Source organism: Astyanax mexicanus, chromosome 10, assembly GCF_023375975.1.
Source record: "Astyanax mexicanus isolate ESR-SI-001 chromosome 10, AstMex3_surface, whole genome shotgun sequence".
NCBI lineage: Eukaryota > Metazoa > Chordata > Actinopteri > Characiformes > Acestrorhamphidae > Astyanax > Astyanax mexicanus.
In genome coordinates this window covers 49,403,761-49,417,881 of record NC_064417.1, presented here as the reverse complement: position 1 = coordinate 49,417,881, position 14,121 = coordinate 49,403,761, and the positions used below count along the sequence as shown (strand labels likewise).

At 32.9% G+C, this 14,121-nt stretch overlaps 1 protein-coding gene across 1 annotated transcript in view; it reads left to right on the top strand.

The window, feature by feature from the left end:
- The window catches only part of itk (IL2 inducible T cell kinase), a 28,261-nt gene that overhangs the window by 5,318 nt on the left and 8,822 nt on the right, over positions 1-14,121 (top strand). The window contains exons 4-9 of the mRNA XM_022684308.2: positions 77-202; positions 1,173-1,210; positions 2,061-2,212; positions 8,241-8,306; positions 8,396-8,450; positions 13,931-14,010. Coding sequence (XP_022540029.2) covers positions 77-202; positions 1,173-1,210; positions 2,061-2,212; positions 8,241-8,306; positions 8,396-8,450; positions 13,931-14,010 — 517 coding nt within the window. The remainder of the gene's footprint in view (positions 1-76; positions 203-1,172; positions 1,211-2,060; positions 2,213-8,240; positions 8,307-8,395; positions 8,451-13,930; positions 14,011-14,121) is intronic.

Sequence of the window (14,121 nt, the reverse complement as noted above, 5' to 3'; positions counted from 1 at the left end):
GTTATAAATGTGTTTTATAAGTGGTTTATTGATAATATAATATTCCCACATCTTATGTTGTGTTCTTCTCATACAGAGACCAAACACAACAAACTGTTTTCCACCTACCATCCTGATTTCTGGGGAGATGGACGATGGAGGTGCTGTGGACATATGGAGAAGCTGGCGCCTGGATGCAGTGAATATTACCCCACTGGAACAGGTAGTTTTTACTGTTCTTCTTTAAGCTAATTGTCTCAATAAAATATTACCACCTGCCTCCATTACCTTAATTAATACTACATTTACATGGAGTGTCTTTATTTTGAGAGAGCCAATCCAATCTCTGATGTCAGTATTATATTCAACACTTTATAAAGCACTTTATTTACAGTTTATGCAAGACATTATGAACTGAGGAAGAATTGCTATTTTAGCAGTGATGCTATCTGGACATGTTTAATGCTTCAGCAATTTTCTTTTTTTATACCTTTTTTATACCTTTTTCTTCCCAATTTACACACCTAATTACCCAACCCACTCATTAGGACTCCCCCTATCTCTACTAATGCCCCAACACAGCAGGAGGGTGAAGACTAGCACATGCCTCCTCTGATACATGTGAAGTCAGACTCTGCCTCTTTTTGAACTGCTGCTGATGCAGCATTGCTGAGTAGCATCACAGAGCTAACACTCGGAGGAAAGCGCAGCGATTCGGTTGGGATACATCAGCTCACAGACGCAGCCTTGTGCTGATGATCCACATCACCCTAGGAGTGATGAGGGGAGAGAGCACCATCTACTCTACCCACCCAGAGAGAGCAAAGCCAATTCTGCTCTCTCAGGGCTCCGGCAGCTGCTTGCAAGCTGTCATAGTGGCAGAGCTTAGCTCGCTGGACCACTCGATGCCCCGCAACTGTGTTTTCTGATGCCAAGATAGCAATAAGCCAGAAATAGATATAGATCAGTATAGATATATTCACAAGCACTGTTGCTATTTAAACAATGCAGGCGGAAGAAGTGAAAATAGACTGTGGGTGGGGTGTGAGATAGCAATGAGCATCGCAACACGCCTTGCACTGGTTGTAAGATAGGCCCCTGGGTGTTGTAAAAATACACTATACAGATAAATCTGATTCAAACTCATCATCAAACTCAGATGATCATACACTCTCATCTTTTCTTCTCCACAGCATCTAAAAAACCACTCCCTCCAACACCAGATCCACAGGTAAGCAGAATGTTCCCATAAATCTGTTACATAAACGCCTTTAGTAAGAGTTATTTCCTTATATATAAATATAGTCCAGCCCTGGGGCCAAAAAAGTCTCATGCACAGATATAAATTTTGGCCTAAATACCTGTATTATCCTTTTAAGAATATATTAATAGTGGTCCACCTGCATGTTTCAGTTTTTCCTTTTATTATCAGTGGCAGCATAAAGCTGCACCACAGTGTTTTTGAAGCTAGACAAAATAATAAAGCCTTTTGTTAAAGCCTTTTTTTATTTTTTAATATCCTGTTCCAGTCATTGCATTTAAAGCGGCACTAAACTCCCTGAGTTTTGCTGAATCCACCCTCAGCTCAAATTTGAAAAAGGCTAAAAAATGGGAGGGGTCATTTTGGAGGAGCACTGGGTGATGTATGGGTTTAGATGCGGGGCAAGGGAGGAGGGAGAGCTGATTGGCTGAGCTGCAGCTGTGTGCCTCTGATAACGGTGAGATGCAGATGATTGGACGTCAGCAGGGGGGGCAATATTATTAATTGGCTGATCTGCATATTGTGATGTGTCTATGTACCAAAGTACACAAACACATCATCCTCGCCTATAGCACAGTTAAACCTGAGAGGAGCTGCAGAGGCAGAAATGACCACAATTAAAGCATTTTTTAAAGGTTAAGGAAGGTTTATAAAAATTTTTTTAAGCAGGACTGGTATGTTTCATTACTTCATATAAACACATTTCAGCTATTAATTAAAAAAAAATATGATCTAGGGTTTAGTGGTTCTTTAAATTTAATTCAGTGTTTAATGAAAATTATATGGAGATTGATGCTGCACTTGTCTGTCTGTTCCTCAGAGGAGATACTCCTGCTCAGAGCAGAAGGTCGTGGTGGCTATAAAGAATTTCAAGCCTGTAGAAAAGACAGACATCCCTCTGCACAAAGACGAGGAGTACATCGTCATCGACACGTCAGAACCCAACTGGTGGACTGTCCAGGATAAAGATGGGTAAATATATATAAGCATTACTCTGTTATACATCTCTGGAAAAAATAAAAGAACACTTCAGATTCTGAATCAGTTTCTCTGATTGTTGTTTTATTCTATAAACTACAGACAACATTTCTCCCAAATTCCCAAAAGCATGAAAATAGACTGTTTGCGGGGTGTAAGATAGCAATGAGCATCACGACTGTGTACCTTGTGCATGGTGTAAGAGAATTAGAGAGAGTTAGAGCCTTACAGTCTTAGTCATTCAGATTAATATAATGTATCAGTATTGTGTGTGTGTGTGTGTGTGTGTGTGTGTGTGTGTGCTTATATAATAACTTGGCTTTGGATAAACGTAAGTGTAAGAAAGTGTAACTTGTCTGTTTAAAAGCTAAATTATATCAGTAACTAAGGTGTCAATATCAATAACTTCAACTTTATGCAAATAAGATTTATATATATATATATATATATATATATATTTTTTTTTTTTCATGGTATCAATTTAGGTTATATACAGAAAAGAGGTATATAGTATAGGGAAATACAGCTTTGGAAAAAAGACCACTTTTCAGATTCTGAATCAGTTTCTCTGATTTTGCTATTTATAGGTTTATGTTTGAGTAAAATGAACATTGTTGTTTTATTCTATAAACTACAGACAACATTTCTCCCAAATTCCAAATAAAAATATTGTCATTTAGAGCATTTATTTGCAGAAAATGAGAAATGGCTGAAATAACAAAAAAGATGCAGAGCTTTCAGACCTCAAATAATGCAAAGAAAACAAGTTCATATTCATAAAGTTTTAAGAGTTCAGAAATCTATATTTGGTGGAATAACCCTGGTTTTTAATCACAGTTTTCATGCATCTTGGCATCATGTTCTCCTCCACCAGTCTTACACACTGCTTTTGGATAACTTTATGCTGCTTTACTCCTGGTGCAAAAATTCAAGCAGTTCAGTTTGGTGGTTTGATGGCTTGTGATCATCCATCTTCCTCTTGATTATATTCCAGAGGTTTTCAATTTGGTAAAATCAAAGAAATTAATAATTTTTAAGTGGTCTCTTATTTTTTTCCAGAGCTGTATATAATTTTCCTTCATGTTATAATGTTGAGGTGGGTTTAGTTGGGTATCTGTATAATAGCCCAGTAGAGCTCTCAGTCTACAGCTGATCTAGAAGTTAGATTTAGACACAGTCTGCAGTTCTGGGGGTTCAGTCCTCAGAGGAAATCGGAAGTCGCATGTTTCAGATCTCTGAGATCAGAGGAGATCTTTGATGTTCTTTATTTATTAAAGTGTTTTTTGTTTGTGTGTTTTTTGTTGCTATGATTCGAGTGGAAGAGGCACAGTAAATGTGCATCTGAACATGAGTTAGATTAGATTAGATCATTTAACTGGCTCTGGATTAAAGCTATTAATAAATGTTGGATTGTGAAGAGGTTAGAGTCAATGATATGCTGTAGCACTCTTATTTTTATGATATTGATGCAATTTTCCCTTACGGAAATGTTATATATGTTATATATATATATATATATATATATATATATATATATATATATATATATATATATATATATATATATATATATATATTGTTGTTGTATATGACAATATAAAGTATAAACCTATTTTGTACATATATGTGCAAACTATATATGAAAACAATTACCAAATTGAACAATTACATATATTGACACATATTTCTGGCTATGGTTATATATGTAAAATACATGCTTTGAAATATATTACACATATATGTTTGCCCCATACAAATATGAATGGATACAAATATGATACAAATGTTTAATATATACAGCTTTGGAAAATAATAAGAGACAATTTCAGTTTCTGAATCAGTTTCTCTGTTTTTGCTTTTTATAGGTTTATGTTTAAGTAAAATGAAAAACTACAGACAAAATTTCTTCCAAATTCTGTATAAAAATATTCTCATTTAGAGCATTTATTTACAGAAAATGAGAAATGGCTGAAATAACAAAAAAGATGCAGAGCTTTCAGACCTCAAATAATGCAAAGAAAACAAGTTCATATTCATAAAGTTTTAAGAGTTCAGAAATCAATATTTGGTGGAATAATCCTGTATTTTAATCACAGTTTTCATGCATCTTAGCACCATGTTCTCCTCCACCAGTCTTACACACTGCTTTTGGATAACTTTATGCCACTCCTGGTGCAAAAATTCAAACAATTTTCTTTTTTTTTCACAAAAGCAATGTGTAAGACTGGTGGAGGAGAACGCGGCAAGATATATATGTATATATTAATATTAAGATTGCTGGAAAAATGGGATTTAATACTCGAATAATAAAAAAATGGTTTAAATTAAATGAGTGCTGTAAAGCTAAAACAATGTGTAAAAATTTGCCAACCATAGTGACAGATTTCATCTAGAGATATAAATACAGTGTCACTTATTGCCGAGTTCAGAAGATTTCTCACAAACACAAACACACACACTCGCACACATGCACACACATAGCTGATGGCAGGTTTGCTCTTTCCAGGTTGTTAAGTGTGGAATATGGAGCTAGACTACACTTTATTCCCTTCATTAAAGCTTTCAGTTAAACTCACAATAAAATATTCTCATTTAAAGCATCAAATCTACCCTGTGATATTATAATACAGTACATAATGATAAACCACACTACACTATTATCACTGTCTTACTTTAAAAAAATACCAAAAATATAGGGGTTTTATATCTTATTTTAATCATGATCAAATCAAAGAGAATTGGTGATTAATACGATTAATTTTCTAAGCGAATGATATCACTAATATAATATAATTTACAATCATTTAAAGACAATCTAACAGTGATACTTTTATTTACATTTAAATACCCATTATTAAAAGCATTAAACTAACGGAAATGAAAAAATGTGAATAATCATTTTTTTTATTCTTTGGATTTACACAACTAGTTTCAATTAAATTAAATCAAAATAAAAGCTGAAATTCAGCCAGGAGCAGAAATCATCAAAAATAAAGTATGTTTCGTCTGGAACTGTGTTCACAATTTAAGATTCATGTCGCTGTCAGGGCCGATTACACAACTGAGACTTCCTGTCGGGTAACTGTTTCTATCCTGAACTATAAACATACAGTATCTGCAGTCATGCTGCGTTTTATCTCATATTACAGCAGTGCGTTAGGTTACATCATTATTTAATTAATAATAAACCCTATTAGCTTTATTGGTACCACCTTAAAATTAGACTATGTTTATAATAAAGGGTTTATGAATGTTTTATAAAGGAGCTTATTAATGGTTATTAATTAGGTTTCAAATACATCAAAATTCATTAATAAGCAGGTGATAAATATTTAACAACACATAAATAGAGAATGCAACATGGAAGCTAAATGGAAATTTGCAAAATAGTGATTCCACACTCATTTATATTGTCAAACCTCAGATCTTTCTAAATACTGATCTTACTTTGTGTTTTCCATTAATCAGCATTAAACCTGTCATAAAATTAATTAATGTTTAACTATTTACTATAAATAGTTAAACAACGGATCAGTGGATGTTGCCTTTTCAATTGATGTGTTGTAACTGCTCATCAATGTTTTTAAGGCATTTACAACCTAATAATAATAATAATAATAATAATAATAATAATTATAATAATAATAATAATCTAATTTATAAACTATTTGGAAAAAGGGCAAAGCAAAAAGAAAAGTAAATATACTCAAAATGGTCCAGCAACAGTAAACCAATGAAGAAAGCAAGGCAAGAGAGCGATCAAAAAACACAAAATGGGTCGGAAATAAAATAAAACAATAAAAAAAAATAAAGCAAACTAGATTCAATACTCGACAAGGAGCTAAGTAAATAGAGGGGTATTTACAGTAAAAAGACCAGGTGTGGGCAATCAGAAACTGGGGGAGCGTGAACGGCGTAGTGTGGGTGCATGCTGGGAATTGGAGTCTTTGTTGTGTAGAACAGAGCACAAAGCAGGCACACTGGCAGCATCAGGACTGACACACACACACACACAAAAAAAATCAATAAAACTCAATAATAAGACTAAAGAACTATACAATATTTATTATATGCCTATAGCATTTATTAATAAAATTAAACTTTATATCATAGTACAAATCCCATCACTTACTCTAAATGGTGGAGATGAGTTCAGTGAAAGTTGTCTAGTCTTAGAAAGCTATTACAATATTATAAAAATAACATTTTATTTTGCTTAGGAATATAAATAATGTAAATTAGCTTTAGTCACACTCAAGATATTATCTAGTTCATTATCCTAAAGGGGCAGAATAATCAAATGATCTGATCAGATGAGGATGAAGGAGATTTTACCACAGGTGGCTAAACAGCATCATGATGATTTGGTGATGATTTAGTCCAAAAAATAAACTTAGCTAAAAAAACATGATAGAATGATGAGAATTTGTGATATATATATATATATATATCAGAGGTGTAAAGTAACTAATTACATTTACTCACATTACTGTAATTGAGTAGATTTTATGAGTAATTTGTAATTTTAAAGTAGTCTTTAAAGTAGGTAATTTTACTTTTACTCAAGTACATTTTGACACAAGTAATTTACTTCGCTACATTGGAAAATTCCCTGTTACTGAGTAAAAAATGAAATGCTGGGGGAAAAAAAAACTGTCTGAATAAAAAAAAAATTAGTTTTGTTCCCCATGGCAGCGCAGCTGAAATTTTCTCAGCAGTGTTTATTACAGTTAGCGGGAGAGATGCTTTGTAAATCAGCTGTAGCCTGGGGTCTGTGTGCGCGGCTTGGGGGAACCAGTGTTCTGTCGAGTTATGCTACCCATCAATATGTGCTTCTTTACAGCACTACGCATGCGCCGACCATCATTTTTTTGTATGTTTTCATGTTTTTCACAATAATTCCTTACGTTTTTATTAGTAACATCTGCGTGGATGTTAAAAAAACATATAAATAGCAGTTAAAGTATAGCAATGGCAAGTTAAAAAGTAATAATGATCTATAAAACGATAAAAATACGGTTTATAGTCACGTATATGACCAAACTTTTTAACTTTTTAACAGTAAAGAAAAAAATGGATCATAGAAACCTATACCACTTGTTCTTGAAAATGTTTTATGGGGTGATCTGAACAAATACTGCCTGAAAATCCAAATTATTTAATTTAATATTTATTTAATTTATGATTTGTTGTACTTTTTACATCAAGTAAATAAAAGTAACTATGTAACTTTTACTTAAAGTACAGTTTAAATTGAGTACTTTTTTACTCGAGTAGATTTTTAGATGGGTACTTTTACTTTTACTTGAGTAGAATTTTAGCAAAGTAAAGGTACTTTTACTTAATTACAATTTTTCAGTACTTTTTCCACCTCTGATATATATATATATATATATATATATATATATATATATATATATATATATCACGGTCACCATCATTACCATCCACATCCTTTTAAATGACTTATTACATTGTTGCTTTAATATTAAAAACGTAAAGCTATACAGGAGCACATGCTGTATGAATTAGTCTGTAAAGAGTAAAAATGTATCACATTTATCTTTGAGGACAGATCTGTGTGATTTTAATCTCACCTCCCTCATGAAGACACTGTTCTCAGCGTCTTGAAGGAAGGAGTTCCTGGAGGTGCTGAATAATAGTTATTGCTTTTCCTTCTTCACGCTGTGAAGCTCCAGCTCATCCCAATTAAATCATCTCAAATCACCATCTCAGTTCATCAGGTTTAGATCAGGGGATTAATGTGGAGGAATAACACTTTTTGTACTGTTTACTACATAATTCTATATGTGTCCCTTAACTGTTTTTATGTCTTTAATTAAGATTAATCACACATTTCTACAATGTGAAAATGTATAAATTAAATAGATATTAAATAGATATAAATAAAGAAAAAAAAACTACAGAATGAGAAGAGGTGTGTCCAAACTTTTGACTGGTACTGTATGTATAAATACATCTATAAATCTCTCTCTCTCTCTTTCTTTTTTCTCCCTTACAGGAATGTTGGGATGGTGCCCTGCTTGTACATCACAGAGAAATTCTCTAATGATATTGAGAAATATGAGTAAGCTGCCGTTTGTTAAGAATACAAGAAAGTTACTGATTCCCTAAATAATAATCTGGATTCCTCATTTATCCTCTTTGCTTCTGCAGGTGGTATAATAAAGATATAACCCGGGCCGAGGCTGAGGAGCTGCTGATGAAAGAGGTAAACACTATTTAACCCTTTCAGACCTGAATTATGTGCCAGTGTTAAAAAATATAATAACAATAATTAGGGGTGGGCGATATGGCTCTAAAATAATATCACGATATTTCAGGTGATTTTTGCAATAACGATATACTTGGCGATATAGGAAAACAGAAAAATAATTAATTAATTTCAGGAATATAGTATAATAGCATAACAGTATAATCATAATGTGGCAAAATAAATAATATAGCATAAAATAATATAATGCAGCAAAAATATTGCAGAATATTTAGTGCATGCATATAAACTGCAAACTAAAACAATTATACAATAAATACACCTAAAGCTTTACAGTAAATAATAGACTACTTTTAAGACAGAACAGCCCTATTATCACGATATGGATTTTTAATATCACGATATTTCTGTGTCACGATATATTGTGTACAATATAATATTGCCCACCCCTAACAATAATGCTGTTTTCTGTCTGCAATGCACACAAAGGAAGACTCTAATATTATAATATAAAACCAATATTAACATTAAATCCAATTACTCTAAAATAAGTAGCTGTTATTTTATGTCATATATTGAATTGGAAGCCTGTGCTTTACATTTTTTCGATTTGATATTGACCTTTTTGTTCACATCCATAAACACTAAAATAACCATTAAAAAAAGTGTTCTAAATTACATACAATTAGTAAAAATTAGTTTTTTAATTTGCCTCTTTGGTTTTAGTGCTGTTTTTTTTTTTTTTCACTGCAGTGGGCGGGGCTAAGATATTGATTTATTGCCTTATAAACTTTTCTTTGGCTCGTTTATAGTCTATTCAGATTAAAAACAGGTCACAATTAGTGTTGTGTGCAACAAAACATTTGAAAAATATGAGAAAATGCATGGTGTCCATTGTAATGGACGCAGAGTCTGAAACGGTTAATGCAGGCATTATTACACTATAGAGCCTAATAAGCTCCATCTATATGACATCTTTTACACAATACAATGTAACTCAAAGTGCATTACAAAACAAGATAATACCTAAATAAATCAAATGTAAGTAAAAAAAAATCTACAAAATTATTTTTTTCAGAAGATTTTTTACTTCTGCTTTTTACATTTTCACATAATTATCTGAACTTTCTACTCCTTACATTTTAAAAACAGCCTCGTTACTCCTATTTCATTTCAGCTCATTTTCATTCCGGCTTCTCATCGTTCAATAAAACCCCTATTTATGTTCAAACTAGGCAAAGAATATTAAAAAGTGCATCTTTAATTTAGTATACTTTTTAATACACACTAAATATATTTTCTCTGTATTTATTTCCATAAGATGTATTTTTAAGCAATGCTTTAAATTATACATTGTGTTTGATAGAAAATATACAGTATAAAGTGGCATTGAATTAAAGTGCTTAAGGTGCATTTTAGTGTAGTTTATTTTTTCCAGTAGCATTAAGGTGTACATCAATATGTGCATCAACACCCAAAGTAGTACATTTATAATCTACTATATTTCAAGTGTATTAAAACTGTTTTTTAAAAACACATACGTAAATCTACTTAAGTTTGCAGAAGTTAATAAACAGCTTAATTAAAACTGAAATATGCTTATGGTGCCATAAGTTGTTCCAAAGTAGTACGTTTATTATGTATTTAGGTACATATTTAATTTTAAAAAGTATATATTTAAAATGTTAATATGTATGTAAATGTTAGTATGTATTTCTCATGTTAAGTATAAGGGTATCCAGATAAATCTCTCCATCCAGATAGAGTGAATCTGATTGTGATTGGATGTAGAGAAGTATAAACATATACCATTCTGACTCCCTATTGGTTTATACTGTGACCATCACGCCTGCACACGCCCACCCCCCCCCACACACACACACTCCAGCAAGAACATAGCAGACGTATGTAGTCTAGTATGAAGATGATCCGTGCAGAGACTCAAGAGAACTCCAGACAAACTCCAGTCCAACTAAACTTCTATAATATATTTACATTCTACTAAAATACATTCATTTACAATCAGCATATATGCAGCTGAAACACTAGGGAACAGCCCAGTGCATTTTCAACCATAACATTTTAATATTTTCACATTATAGTCATTATGGATTCTCTGTGGTTCGGCCTAAGGGTTTATTTGTTTTTTTTCCTTTACATTACTTTTACTTTTATACTTTAAGTGGTTTTGAAACCAGTACTTTTACACTTTAAATAAACCCCTTAATAGGCCAGGATTTTTGTCCTTTTTCTGCCTGATATTACACCACTAAATCTTGAGGATTTCTATTCAAGCATTATATAAAAAGCTTTCATGTTTGATAAGGAACGTTACTGAAAATCATAACTGTAATTGCAATAGAAAATATATGTAAAAAATATTTGAATAAATCTAATATCAATCAAAATATAATGAATAAAATCATAAAATTGGCTCTTTTCTGATCTACATTTTAAAAATAGTATTTTCCTGAATAGAAATCAAACAGTTAATCTCCTCTAAACCTTTTTTTTTTTTTTCATTTTGTTTGTCTAGTTTTTACGTCTATTTTCAAACCTGCAGAATTTGGGTTGATTCCTGTTACTGATCTGAAATTATTAGGTGAATTAGAAAGAAAACAGGCAGCTTTTCCAAGTGTCCTGTAGGAGATTTCAAACCTTGAAATTTTCAGAATGTAAAAAACTTATTTTACTTCAGAAAAAAGGGTTTTGTATCACCTAAACCTGTACCAGCCTGTATACGGGACAAGACATTTTAAGGGGTTAAAGATTAAAAAGCTTAAAAAGAATTGTACTTCCAAAATACTTGTACAGAAGTATTTTAAACTCAGTATCTATACTTCTACCTACAGAGTAATGAATGTCAATATTTTCACACCTTTGATTAGAACCAGTAAACAGGTGCGACCCTCCTATACAGGGTACTGAAAGGCCAAATTCAGGCAGTAAGACTGTGGCATGTGAAAATCCCCCCGGCGTGCAGTGCAGCCGTGACAGGAAGCGCCGCAGCCGCACTGGTTTGAAAGGTTTGGATGTGTGTTTGATATGTCGGTGCACTCGCTGCAGCTGCAGCTCACTGCAGGCTTGCAGACGACCAAACAGCTCAGCCGCAGGTCTGCACCGCCCAGCCTGAGAAACCTGACAGATTTCAAACGCTCACATTTACTCACAGTATTCACAATCTTACTGATTAACCGTATACTAATATATAGCTGTGCTCAAAATGATTCAACCCCCACTGCAGCAAAGTGCTTTAACACGTTTAAAAATGATGTTTAGTTTTGTTCACAATCAAATAAAAAAAACAAACTTGTATAATAGACAAATGCAACTTAACTCCTTTACATGTCTTGTCCCGTATACTGAACATCTATATGGCATTGTATATTTACAGTGTATCAAAAAAGTGAATACACCCCTCACATTTCTGCAGATATTTAAGTATATATTTTCATTGGACAACACTGACAAAATGACACTTTGACAGAATGAAAAGTTGTCTGAAACAACATTGAATCAACATTTAATGTAAAATAGTTGTGCTAATGTTGAAATTTTAACGTTGAATCAACATTCTGCCTTTTGAATTAGCATTTTACATTTCATCAGCATATAATTTTTAAAAAGGTTGGATGGAGGAATGAAAAAGTGGTTTTACTTCCATTTGCAGTAAATTTCTAATTTTAGTGAGATATGGTTTATTAAGGTTGAACGTATATATCAACGTTGATTCAACGTTTATTCAACGTTGAAATGCCAGCTGAGACTACACCCCTAAATGTCCAAATTGAGCACTGCTTCTCATTTTCCCTCAAAATGTTATGTGACTCGTTAGTGTTACTAGGTCTTAGGTGTGCATAGGGAGCAGGTGTGTTCAATTTTTTAGTACAGCTTTTACACTCTCTCATACTGGTCACTGAAAGTTCCAATATGGCACCTCATGGCAAACAACTCTCTGAGGATCTTAAAAGACGAATTGTTGAGCTACATGAAGATGGCCAAGGCTACAAGAAGATTACCAACACCTTGGATACAAGCTGCAGCACCGTGGCCTAGATAATCTAGCGTTTTAAAAGAGATAGATAGATAGATAGATAGATAGATAGATAGATAGATAGATAGATAGATAGATAGATAGATAGATAGATAGATAGATAGATAGATAGATAGATAGATAGATAGATAGATAGATAGATAGATAGATAGATTCATTGCTCTGTAGATAGAAGTACAGATACTAGAGTTTAATGAAAGGCTTCTGTAGAAGTTGAAGTATCAACTCAAGCTTTAAAATATTAACTATACCTTATAAGATAGAAATAAAATAAACAATGCTGAAAGAAGAATATATACATGAATATATAAATACAAAAACTATACAAAGTGTGGAAGTAATCAGCCGTAGATATGATATAGTGCAGTAATACAGAATAAATTAAGTGTAGGAGATAGCAGGTATCAGCAGATACCACAAATACTGCACATAAACCTGGGCAAGTATTGTATTTAAGTTAAGCGTAAGTAGTGTCCAGGAGTGAAATAAATTTATTCTTCCCTTAAAATAACTCAATAAACTTAATATACAGCCATTAATGTCTAAACCACCCGCAACAAAAGTGTACAAACTACACCCCTAAATGTCCAAGTTGAGCACTGCTCCTCATTTTTCCTCAAAAAGTTATGTGACTCGTTAGTGTTACTAGGTCTCAGGTGTGCATAGGGAGCAGGTGTGTTCAATGTTGTAGTACAGCTCTCACAATCTCTCATACTGATCACTGAAAGTTCCAACCTGGCACCTCATGGCAAAGAACTCTCTTGTTGAGCTACATGAAGATGGCCAAGGCTACAAGAAGATTACCAACCAATTACCAATGAGCTGCAGCACAGTGGCCAAGATCATCTAGCGTTTTAAAAGAGATAGATAGATAGATAGATAGATAGATAGATAGATAGATAGATAGATAGATAGATAGATAGATAGATAGATAGATAGATAGATAGATAGATAGATAGATAGATAGATAGATTCATTACTCTGTAGATAGAAGTACAGATACTAGAGTTTAATGAAAGGCTTCTGTAGAAGTTGAAGTATCAACTCAAGCTTTTTACTCTTTAGGTAAAAGTGTAAAAGTATTGGTTTCAAAACTACTTATACTATAAAAGTGAAAGTGAAAGTAAAAACAATAAAGCAATTAAAGAACAAAGGCTTAAAAAACAAATTTTTCTAAAAACTATAATGACTATAATGTTAAAATATCAAAATGTTAATGTTGAAAATGTTGATGGGATGCACTGGGCTGTTCCCTGTTTCAGCTGCATAAATGCCCATTGAAAATGAATGTATTTTAGTAAAATGTAAATATATTAAAGAAGCTTAATTGTGGCATTTCCCTCAAGCTTAATTTAGCTCAGCCAATGAATTCTAAGTACTGTACAGTCACTGTATGTCCTGATATTTATTTATTCTTCTTCAGAGTAAGGAAGGAGCCTTCATGGTGCGTGACTCACGGCAGGCAGGAGCCTACACAGTGTCTGTGTTCACCAAAGCTCCAGGGTAATCTGTCTACTGTTACTGTGATGTAACTGATTTCTCAATATGCTTTTCTATTATAGAGTAGACTCATCATATCCTGTATGATGCTAAAAAAGGGTTAAACAAGCCAGA